The 12,487-nt window shown below is 38.2% G+C and overlaps 1 protein-coding gene across 4 annotated transcripts in view; it reads right to left on the minus strand.

Annotated features, from left to right (window-relative positions):
* LOC124556721 (microtubule-associated serine/threonine-protein kinase 2) overlaps positions 1-12,487 on the minus strand; it is a 262,482-nt gene that overhangs the window by 206,061 nt on the left and 43,934 nt on the right. For all 4 annotated transcript variants that reach the window (XM_047130713.1, XM_047130714.1, XM_047130712.1 and 1 more), the window contains exons 5-6: positions 2,048-2,126; positions 315-478 (exon numbers count right to left, since the gene is read on the minus strand). In XM_047130713.1, the coding sequence (XP_046986669.1) occupies positions 315-478; positions 2,048-2,126 (243 nt within the window). The remainder of the gene's footprint in view (positions 1-314; positions 479-2,047; positions 2,127-12,487) is intronic.

Here is a 12,487-nt window from a genome sequence, read left to right on the forward strand (position 1 = left end):
GGGGGGGGAGATGGCGGGGGGGGAGATGGCGGGGGGGAGATGGCGGGGGGGAGATGGCGGGGGGGAGATGGCGGGGGGGGGAGATGGCGGGGGGGGGAGATGGCGGGGGGGGAGATGGCGGGGGGAGATGGCGGGAGGGGGAGATGGGGGAGATTGGGGGGAGATGGGGGAGATTGGGGGGGAGATGGGGGAGATTGGAGGGGAGATGGGGGAGATTGGGGGGGAGATGGGGGAGAGATGGGCGGGAGGGGGAGGGGGAGGGAGGGAGATGGAGAGGGAGGGAGATGGAGAGGGGGGGCTGACTGTGACCTTACCTTAGGCTTCTCGATCTAGGTCTATAGAAAGGAGAACGTCGTCCATCATCATCTATGCTTGGATTGCTGTCATTTGATGAGAAATGTGATGTCAGCATCTGAAGTTCGTCTGAAGTAGGAAGATTTGGCAGCTGATGTAGTTTCTCCTGGCTAGAGCACTGTGACTGAAAAAAAAGTTTCAAATCTCATTATTAATTATTTTAGTTATGACAGCAAATGTAAAAAAAAAAAAAAAAAACACAAAGTGAAGCTATTTGCAACCTTAAGGATGGTTTGACCACTACACAGTGACAATAGACTTGGTCATACTAATAGAAGCTTGCTCTGGCTTTCCTCTTACTTGTGAAACTAATTTTCCCAGCCAGTTCTAGGGGACTTGAAGCCTTATACTTGCACACTAATGTGCTCAGTCACCTCACATTAACCAATGAAAGATGAATTGGTAAAAAAAAAAAAAAGGTTAAATATTACAGCAATGATAATGGAGTTACGTGTGGAATATTTAAATACAGCTCAATCTGGAACTGGTATATGAAAGGAACTCAAAGTTTGGTTATCAGAAGCGCAGAGCTTCACTAGGCATAGAATTGTTGGAGGTCTCATTCCTTGCCTTCCCACAACCATTGAACCTACTTATCCAGCCATTTATAGGAAAACCTACAGTTTAACATAAACTCCACACAATAGTGCAGTAAGTAAAAGAAAAAAATTCTAGGACCAACTGTGAAATAAAACCTGATTCCCTAGGTTTGTAGTCTGACACTTGACCACTGAGCCACACATCTGATATCTGATAATGAACTATTGTGTAATTTATAAAAATTCATCCATAATAATATTATAACCTTCTGGAATACATTAGACTGTTGCAAGTTCATTGTCTTTTGCCAGGGAGATGTTATGTTTCAGTGTATTAGATAATTACATATTCATATTGACACACATTAGTAAGAAACCAGTAAGATGATAATTTACTATGTAGGCCAGACAATGTTAGCTCACAGTAAATGATCACGATATATGAGCACTGAAAGTGAACTACACAACTTTACAGCAGCCATCACTGAAAATATTAAATTATGGCAATGATTCAAGGATGTTGTTTACCAAATTGTGAGACATATTACACTGGAATTGCATTTCATGACTCTTTAAAGAACTATGAAGACTAACAAAGTCTGATAAATGCATGCTTCTGCCTTTTTGTGAAGAGTTTCTCTGGTTACTGCTAAACCTATTTGGTTATTCGTGGTTTACTAAGCAGACAGAACTTTACAGTAGCGTTGAACTATTTTATGTATTAAAAGTTATTTATGAGAACAACTATTCATAAGTTAATAGAAAACATTAAATTTATAATGCACTGAAGCATAACAAAAATTAATGGCACAAAATGATCCCATAGCTCTAGCCCATTGTCGGAGGAAAAGAACTTTTGACAAAGATGAGCTCAAGCACCTCAGTCTCTGAAGCAACTACCGGAAGATCGCCATTACATTACATATGCATTAAAATTTCCCAAAGGAGACATATGTGAAGCAGAGCTGTGGGATGTAGACAGAGAGAGGCTTTTGGCCTAGTGGTTCATGAGGGGGAACCACACACACTCCATTTCTACTCAATGGCCTGCTTATACTATTTATGGTCTTGTTTGTGGCCACTTTACAAAGTATACCTGACAAAAGAAATGTAACAACCCCCCCAGAAGCATTAACTAATGCACATTTACTTACCGACACATTAGAACTTCCAGGTGTTGTCCCATAGCCAGATGAAGGCAGAGATGCAACAGACCATCTTCTTCCATCACCTCTGAAACAATAATTTCTTCTCAGGTAATTGTGTGAATATAAGATTGCTGTGATATGAAAACAAATTAAAGCAACAAAGCAGTATTCAGCTAACTGCTTCTGTAACTTCACATACGAGTTCACCTGACAATCTGCCAATTATTGTGCAGTCACAGAATTTATGACATTGTGATTTTTTGTGTGTGTGTGTGTGTGTGTGTGTGTGTGTGTGTGTGTGTGTGTGTGTGTGTGAGAGTGTGTTGGGGGAGGAAGGGGGCCTCGCATTTGCGTGTTTGGTCTCATTAGCATTACTCTTCCTTCTCCTCTTGTGCAATATTATGCTGTCTTACTTGTTTTTATATTCCTACCTAGACACTAATAGAAATGGAAACATCTGAACTCCCAACCAATTTATTCTGCCTACTTATATTTATGTTCACCTTCTGGTGGAACATTCAGGAGCAACTTTTCTTCTATTTTTTTGCTTGATACCCAAAATCTATTTTAAATCAATCCAAACTCCTTACAGTTTACAGTGGAGGCAAAAATACATTAAGGGAAAAAAAAGAATTGCAACACCAAGGAGTTGTGACATAAACGAAAGTTGGTAGGAGTGTTTCTGCATCTCAAAGATAATGTCTATTCAAATTTCATGCCAGTTACAGTAGAGTGGCACTAGTAGCACTACTAAGAGGATACAAATCAGGTTTGCTTTGAATACAAGCTGCAACGGTCATGGATGTTAGTTACTTTTGAGTTTGGATGTGGTGAGTTGATGTTAGTCAATAATACCTTTGAGGCAACACAGACACCTTTATCGACACCTCACCGAGTTTGAATAATGTCATGTAATAGGGCTACAAGAAGCTGGATGATCCTTCTGTGAAATTGCAGAAAGACTTGGTAGGAATGTAGTCACTGTACATGATTGCTGGCAGCGGTGGTCATGGAAATGTATGGTCACAAGAAGACTGGTCTCCAGACGGTCACATGGCACTATCAAGAGTGAAGGCTATCTTGTTCAGCATATGGCTCTGGCACACATACTGCATCTGCAGCAGGTGACACAATGAACTGTTACAAATCACTACTTCAAGGACAGCACCAAGCCAGATGCCTTGTAGTGTGCATTCCACTGAGCCTGAAACACTGTAATTTGCACCTTCAGTAGTGTGGCGTGAAAGCTCATTGAAGGGCATGGTGGAGGTCTGTTGTGTTTTCTAGTGAAATCTGGTTCTGTCTCAGTGCCAGTGATGGCCGTGTGTTGGTTAGGAGCAGGCCAGCTGAGGACCTGTAACCAATCTGTCTGTGTGCTAGACACACTGGACCTACGCATGGAGTTATGGTTTGCATCATAGCAGGAGCACTCTTGCAGTTATTTCAAGCACCCTCCCTGAAAACTGTACGTCAGTCTGGTTATTCGACCCATTGTGCTGCCACTCATGAACAGTATTGGGGTGGTGCTTTCCAACAGAATAACGCTCACCTACATACCACTGTAGCAACAAAACATGCTCTACAGAGAGTTGACATGTTGCCTTGGCCTGCTCGATCATCCAATCTGTCTCCAGTCAAGCACATATGAGACGTCATTGGACAACAACTCCATCATCATCCTCAAACAGCATCAGCTGTCCCTGTATTGGCCAACAAAGTGCAACAGGCATGGAACTCCACCCCACAAACTGACATACCGGATCTCTAAAACACAATGCATTCATGTTTGCATGCTCACATTCAACATTCTGGCAGTTACACCGGATATTAATGTACCCGCATTTCACATTTGCTATGGCTTTCTCGCACTTACATTCACCTGTGATTTTGCAATGTTAATCACTTAAATATGTTACCTAGACAAATGTATTCCCAAAATTTCATTACTCCACATTAATTATTTTTTGAAGTTGCAGTTTTTTCTGTTAGTGTATTTTTTTATGACAGACAGTACATCGGAAAATATAGGCTGTTTACACTACAAGAACTACAATATAATACAATCAAACATATAATATGAGCAGAAAAAGAAAAAAATGAGATAGAGGAAAAGAAAGCAAGGTGTTAAAATGTATCAAAGATTTTTTGTTAATAATATTTAGAATGGGGAACATGGTGCATATGTACTCAGGAGGAACAGAAAAGCTACTATTATTTGAAAAGACAGTCCGTCAGTTCACGTTTGAAATAGCTAAAATTTATGAAACTTCCTGGCAGATTAAATTTGAGTACTACATTGAGATTAGAACTCGGGACCTTCACCTTTTACGGGTAAGTGCTCTACCAACTGAGCTATCCAGGCACAACTCACAACCTGTCCTCACAGCTTTACTTCCGTCAGCAACTAGTCTCCTACCTTTCCAAACTTAACAGAAGCTCTCCTGTGAAACCTGCTAGACTAGCACTCATGGAAGAAAAGATATTGTGGAGAAATGGTTTAGCCACGGCTTGGGGGATGTTTCCTGAAGGAAATTTTCACATTGCAGCCAAGTGTGCACTGATATGAAACTTCCTGGGAGATTAAAACTGTATGCCAGAGTAATGCTTGGGTAGCTCAGTCAGTAGAGCACTTGGCTGCGAAAGGCAAAGGTCCCTAGTTTGAGTCTTGGTCCAGCAAACAGTTTTAATCTGCCAGAAAGTTTCATAGTAGTGCACACTCCACTGCAGAGTGAAAATTTCATGCAGCTAAAATTTGTTTCTTTTCTGATCTTATAGGGCTGGTTATTCCATAATCAAGTGGCTGCAATACTGATGGACTTAACACAAACACTTGTGATGTGAAGAGTGACTGGATTTAATCCGTTCTGTAAGGATCTGGCACTTTGCTAATGGTGTCACTGAAGGAATGATATACTTGAGGATAGATATTTGGGATTGTGGTTATTAAGTAGTCGATAAAGCAAGCTAAGTATGTGATACTGAATGTATCCCAGGAAGTTCACTATAGGAAGGCATACTGTGATCATATAGTGTGGTATACCTGTAATCAAGCTGCTAGTAACAGGACTGTATTGCAGCACACCACAATAACTGAAGAGGGTAAAACTTACTCTTACGAAATTTTCCATTCATTGTATGTGGAAAAATATCTGCGTGTTTTTGAAAAATGTGGAGTGACACATACACTTTCCATTGTACAGATAAAGAAATTTCATTCCAAAATTAAACATTCATTTAGTATTATAATTAGATTTCTCATTGAGGAATTAAAGGAGATTTCTTTATTATTTGGAACTGCATGTAGACAGGATTTGTGCACATATAAACGGATTGGTTGTTCATCCATGATATTATATAGGTTTTAGCACAGATTCAGTTTCGTCAAACCAGTCAAACAGCTTGGAGACCTCGATTAAAGGAGTTTATATTTGACATAAGATTTTCTGGTTTGACAATCACATAATGTGTGAAAACACATTGCAGTTACAATGAGAGAATCAAAAGAGAGAAAGAGAGAGAACACAAAAGGTTCCAAAGATGCCAAGCAGTATGTCTCTGTCAAGACACTATTTTATCATACCCAGTGTAAGTAATACATAAGTTATTCCATTTTTTGTGCCCATGTAAACTCTTATTTGGACCACACGAGTTTCACTTTATTTATAGTATCTTCAAAGTTCAGTTTTTTGGCTCCTACATTATTTCCATGCATTGTTCATTTGATTTTTGGCACACTGCACTGTCTTGGTATACAATATTTACTAATTTCCATGTTCTTATACATTCACATTCCTCTTTGGTGCTTTGCATATGCATGAAAACTATAAAAGAGTCAAAACTTGACCACTAAAGATGCTTTAAATAAAGCAAAATGCAGCTAGCCTAAATAAGACTTTATAAAGTCACAAAAATGGATAAGTCCCAAATTACTTGTAAAACTGTGGCACAAAGCAAAGACATATCATGTCTCCAACATATACTGTTTGTACCCTATACAATTCAATTCATAGGTTCCTTACATGTGACAACAGATACCAAGTTTTTCATTTTTGCAAATGCTGTGTAAAAATAGTGTCTTAAGCTTTGCTGGAATGAGGAAAAATCGACAGAATAGCCAGTTATCGATTCACAGCCAGTTTAAAGTTGGTCACTTTGATAAAGTCAGCTGTGATTTTTCTAAATACCTGCTCAATGAGAGTCAAATTGTTTATTCATCCTTCATTATTCAGTTACCGAACTGTATTGGAGTTGTGGCAGTGGTTGAGGTGCAATGGCTATTCACTGATGTCTCAAGGTGAAACCCATGAACTGACTTCTTTTAGTACAGTTGAGCCTCAGATTTCATTTCTCCCAGATTGAATATGGTACCTATTTGTTAATTATTCTAAGTAACATTTCAATCTTCAGAATTCTTCTGTAGAACCACATTTCTTTTTAAAACCTTCTATTCTCTTCGTGCCCAAAATGCTTATCGCCCACATTTCCCTTCCCTACAAGGCTACACTCCTGACAAATACTTTCAAAATTAAGACTTGCCGACACTTAAATTTATATTTAATGTTAAGAAATTTCTCTTCTTCAGAAACACTTCTTGTCACTGCCAGTCTACATTTTATATCCTCACTTCTTTGGCTATCATCAGTGATTTTGTTACACAAGTTGTGCACGTTGCTGGGTGTGATGTGATCTTTATTGATAAACAAGATGTTTTGCAGCCAAAATCATACATCGAAATATTTTTATTTCCTCAATGACCACTTTCTACAGGTCTAGCTGTCATCTTTGGATCCACAGTATATCAGAAGAAGAACATTACTACGACAATCTGCATAAATGTGTACGAGTATACACGTTCAAACAGCCACATAAAACCGAGATCACAATATTTTACATACCTTCTGGAAATAATACTACTCTGCATGAACGGTACAAGCATAACGAGAGTACATTCCATTTATAAAACACTGGTGTCACATTGGCTTGTCAAATAGATAAAACAGAGTAATTAAAAAGTACATAGCACCAACAGTGTGCCCCAGAGTGGTGCCAAGTTTGTCTGTGGAGATGTTATAGCTACAGCCCATCAGGAAAGACTGGGCAGGCATGCACCAGAATCGCCTTGTCAATAAGTGGTGCAGGTGAGTCATTACACCTATCATTAAATATTCTATGAAATACATGTGCTCACTGGGAACACTGACGAAGAAGTGGTTATTATATAATGGAAAAATTATCTATCAAGTTACGAGAAGACAGCTGAAAGGATTTATGTATCATCTCACATAGGGTAAAGACTGTGGATTGATTATGCAGTCTAGTTTCCGTACAAGTAGTACTGTATTTACTCGAATCCAAGCCGCACTTTTTTTCCAGTTTTTGTAATCCAAAAAACTGCCTGCGTCTTAGAATCGAGTGCGAAGTAAGCGGAAGTTCTGAAAAATGTTGGTAGGTGCCGTCACAACTAACTTCTGCCGTCGAATATATGTAGCGCTACACAGGCATGCTTTGCTGGTGCCAAAACCTCTGCGTCAGTAAAAAAAAAAGGTGTAAGACGAGCTTTTTTTTCCTCCTCGAGTTTCGACCACTGCATTTTCACACATTATCCAACGAAGAAAATACAAATTCCGTGTTGTTCATCTTTGAATGTAGCAGCATTTCAATGTACTACGAAAATCCGACTGGGAAGACTATTTGGGATGTTTGTCAATATGGCCAACTCCCATGTTCTGAATTTTTTCCTACCTGTGAGGAGAGATGGTTGCTAATAGGAACTTTTATGAATTGCGAATAATAATAATAATAATAATAAAGATTTTATTGTCTTTAGGCCATTACAGCAATTGACAACGTCAAATGAAGCTACAATTTATAATACAGTGTGATAAGGTATTGACTACTGAAATATTTTAGCTTATATTACAATAAATGTACAGTGGGTCATCTGTTGGATTACTGCATTTTACAGTTGAAGAATTCATTGATATCATAGAACGGGTGGGCAATAAACCATTCATGCAGTCTTTCTTTGAATGTATGTTCAGGAAGATCCTGTATGGCATGTGGCAGCTTATTAAATAGCTTGTGCCCTGTGACTTCATAGCTATTTATTGATTTTGATAGTCTGTGGTAAGGCGTGTATATGTGTTTGATGCTTCTTGTGTTGTAACAATGTACATTTTCTCTACGTTTCACATCTTGTAGGTTCTTCTTCGTAAAGATTAAGACATTGTATATATAGAGGTTTATTACAGTCATAATTTTTTGTTTAGTAAATAAGGGTTTGCAGTGAGCCTTATGTGAAGAATTTGTAATTATCCTAATGGCTTTCTTCTGCAATAATAGGATGTCATGTATATGACTACAGTTACCCCACAAGATAATGCCATAGGATATTATACTCTGGAAAAATGCAAAATAAGATGATCTGATGTATGTTTCAGGTACACAATTTCTGAGTTGTCTTAATAAATAAATTACTCTAGATAGTTTACTACTAATATAGTTTACATGTTGGCCCCAGGATAACTTTTCGTCTAAATAAACTCCCAGGAATTTAACAGAACTAGGGTCATCAGATAGTGGCTTGTCTCTTAGAGTGAAGATTATCTGCTGAGTTTTATTTTCATTTAGCAGGAAACTATTTGCTCTGAACCAATATGCTGCATGAGTGAGTGTATTTTCAGCACAAGTTTTAAGATCATTAAGACTGTTACTGCTATGGAGAAAAGTCGTATCATCTGCATACAATACAGTGGTGGATCTAATAAACGAGGGGAGGTCATTGATCATTATCAGAAACAGGAAGGGCCCCAGTACAGATCCCTGAGGCACACCTACTTTAACATTTTCTATGTTTGACATTTCCTTACCAACACAAACTACCTGTTTACGGTTGTTGAGATAAGCTTTTAATAGTCTGAGACTGTTTTCTTTGATGCCGTAGAATTCTAGTTTCTCTAGTAGTGCCATGTGCTCAACACAGTCGAAGGCCTTGCTTAGGTCACAGAATGAGACCTGAGCAAAGCCTTTGTTCTCAAAAACTTTGAGGATGTAACTGACTACCGTGTTGATTGCATCAATGGTCGACAGATTCTTCCTAAACCCATATTGTGTAGCATTAATTATTCCTAGATTCTCAAAGTGAGATGATAATTGTTGGTACATGATGCATTCTATTACCTTGGAGAATGTGGGTACTATTGAAATAGGCCTGTAGCTAGATGGAGAGTCTTTATCTCCCTTTTTGTATACTGGGACAATCCTAGACAGTTTTAACTCATCAGGAAAATATCCCTCAAGTAAGCACTTGTTTATGCAATGGGTTAAGGGGTAGAGAATGCAGTCACACACTTTTTTTAGCAGGTTGGATGATATGCCATATATATCTAAGCTATCAGATGATTTCAGTTGTTTTATGACCCCTTGTACATATCTAGGCGATACTTCGAAGAAGGTTACCATGCTTGTATTTAGTGACTGTCTACCCCAATTTTGGGAGAGTAACTCTGATGGACTAATGTCTGGTTTGATAATTGTGTCTCCTATTTCTCTCACTGAATTAATAAAAAACTCATTGAGTGTTTGTGGTGGGATATTAATTTTGTCTTTTTTAGTATCTCTGGCAGCACTGTTAATTACTTTCCAAGCAGTTTTGCATTTATTGGTGGAATTATGTATGCTGTTGGCATTGTAGGTTTTTTTGGCTTGCAGGATGGCTTTTTTGTATTCATTCCTGCATTCCACATAGGCTGATTTGGCACAGTCAGACTTCATACTATTGTATATGTTGTACAGTAACAAAACTTGTTTCTTTAGGTCTGTCAGCTGTTTAGTGTACCATATATTTTGTCTGTTTTGAGATCTGGATTTGTGGCTGCTGTCCATTATTTTGATTTTCTTTTTGGGAATACTATGGTTAAATAGGGTCAAGAATGCATTAAAAAATCTATCAAATATTATTTTGGCTGGCAGATCATTACTTGATGTGTAATGTCCATCGACACTACAATGGCCAAACCAGTCTCTGTCAGCAAGGGAATTACGAAATGTTTTAATTTTATCCTCAGTTATGGGTCTGGTAATCACAACTGTTGGGACAGGTCTGTTTGCATTGCTCCTATTGAGGGGAATTTTACTTGCATAATTTAGAGATACAGAGTCATGGTCAGAGAATGGGAACACTACAACTTCGCATGTGTTTTCAGTGGTCTTGAAGTTTACAAAGATGTTATCTAAACATGCTTTGTTTCTTGTGGGCCTGTTATTAACATGATGTAAATTGTATTGTCTTAGCAAGTTTTCCAGATCTGCAACACTACCCTTACATTTAGTAACATCAAAATCAGCATTCAAATCACCTCCTATTGCAATATCATAATGTAGCCATTTAATATTACTTAATTCACTCAATAGCATGTCCATTTTTTCTAAAAATATGTTAATGCTTCCCTTTGGTGATCTGTACATGGATACTACTATTAGCTTATGACTATTAATGATTATACCCGTAACTTCAAAGTGCTGTTCATCACACAAGGAATTTAGGTCTAGTTTGGTTATTGTACAATTGAGTGACTGGTTGGAATAAATTGCCACACCACCTCTAATGTGCTTTTTCCTACAGTAGCTATTTACTATACTAAAATTGTCAAATTTGGCAACTGCAAGTTCATTCTTATTAGCCCAGTGTTCACTCAGACAAAAAATATCAAACTGGTTATCAAGTCAAAACTCATTTATGATAAGTTCTTTATCTTTCAGTCCTTGAACGTTAAGGTAACATATTTTAAGATCCATGCTCTTATTGCTAACACACTGAACACTATGGTGATTGGTTTTCAAACGTTTTTCAGGGCTGCAGCATTCTCTTCAACATAAGAATAATACGAATATAAACATTTTGCGATGGATTCTTTCGTGTTTGCTGCTATCTCATTTAAATCCTGTCTGCCTAATAACCTACGAAACTAGTGAGAGACAGCAGCAAATGCGGAAGAATATACATATCATGTCATGTTTATATTCATATTATTCTTATGCCTAATAGTGATACAATCAGAAATAAAGCACGGCAATGGCAATTGACAAGATTTTTAAATCTAAGATGACTCTAATTTCTGTGCAGAATGTAATGCACAAAAGAGGCGTTTGCAAAGATTTTCAAATCGAGAAAAATTTTAGCTAAACTCTCATTCAGAACATCTATCATATGCAGTCTATTATTTGGTTCTTGTTGATCATTATCAAAGAAAGCAGCAGTGTAAGTAACAACAAATAGCAGTCTCTTGCCATTGTTTTGCTAATGAGACAATTCCTCTCTCTCTCTCTCTCTGTTTTTTTTTTTTTTTTTTTTTTTTTTTTTTTTTTTTTTTGTAAGCAGTGGTAGCGCGCACAAAAGCAAGCCATGCCGCGAGCGGCGACAGGCCGTAAACACTTATTATCAGAATGCGACAAACAATGCATGACACAGTACAATAATGCATTTTCAGCCTAGAGTGACGTAAACACCTATAACAAAGAGAACGGCACTTATCAGATCAAAGAAAAATAAGCAACCGATTCAAACCAGATGAAGCACGTCTGACGCATAGCAATGGCTACCTGGTAAAGCTTAACTGCTAAGCTTACGACTCGAACCAAACTACTGTAGCTGTATCGTCATTTATTCTACCTAAATTGTGTCTCATATTACAATGGACCAACTCTGTTTCGATTTGGAGGTGCGACCTAAAACTTTTCTCTCCCCTTGAATTTCGAGTCTCAAATTTCAGGTGCGGCTTAGATTCGGGTGCGGCTTAGATTCGAGTAAATACGGTAAATATCCTTTTGCTCCCTGCACTTTATCCCTCCTACCTTCAAAATTTCAAAGAGGGTATTCCACTCAATATCGTTAAAAGCTTTTACCAAATCTACAAATGCTATAAACGTAAGTCTGCCTTTCTTCAGGTAGTTTCACTTTCCTTCTAAGATATGTGGTATGGTCAGTACTGTCTCACATGTTCCTACATTTCTCTAGAGCCCAAACCGGTGTTCTCTGAGGCCGCCTTCTACCAGTCCTTCCATTCTCCTGTAAATAGCACATCAGTATTTTGCAACCACACATGGTTCTGTAGTCAGCATATAGCTTCTATGGAATCGAGATTATTACATTCTTAATGGAGAACAAGGGTATTTTGCCTGCCTCGTATCTTGCATACCAACAGTTTTGTCATGGTTGGTCCTCCCATGTCATCTACTCCAGGTACATTGTTTAAACTTAAGATATTTCACCCCTGTCATGATGTTCTTGCAGTGCTGTAACCCCCTTCTGATCTTCATTCACATCCTATTCCTTTTCCACAATAATGTTTTCCAGTATTTTTCCTTTTTATAACCTTTCTATATATTCCTTCCACATTTCAATCTTCTCTTTTTTTGCTTAGTAGTGGCTTTCCATCTGAGCTGCTG

Source organism: Schistocerca americana, chromosome X (assembly GCF_021461395.2).
Source record: "Schistocerca americana isolate TAMUIC-IGC-003095 chromosome X, iqSchAmer2.1, whole genome shotgun sequence".
Lineage (NCBI taxonomy): Eukaryota > Metazoa > Arthropoda > Insecta > Orthoptera > Acrididae > Schistocerca > Schistocerca americana.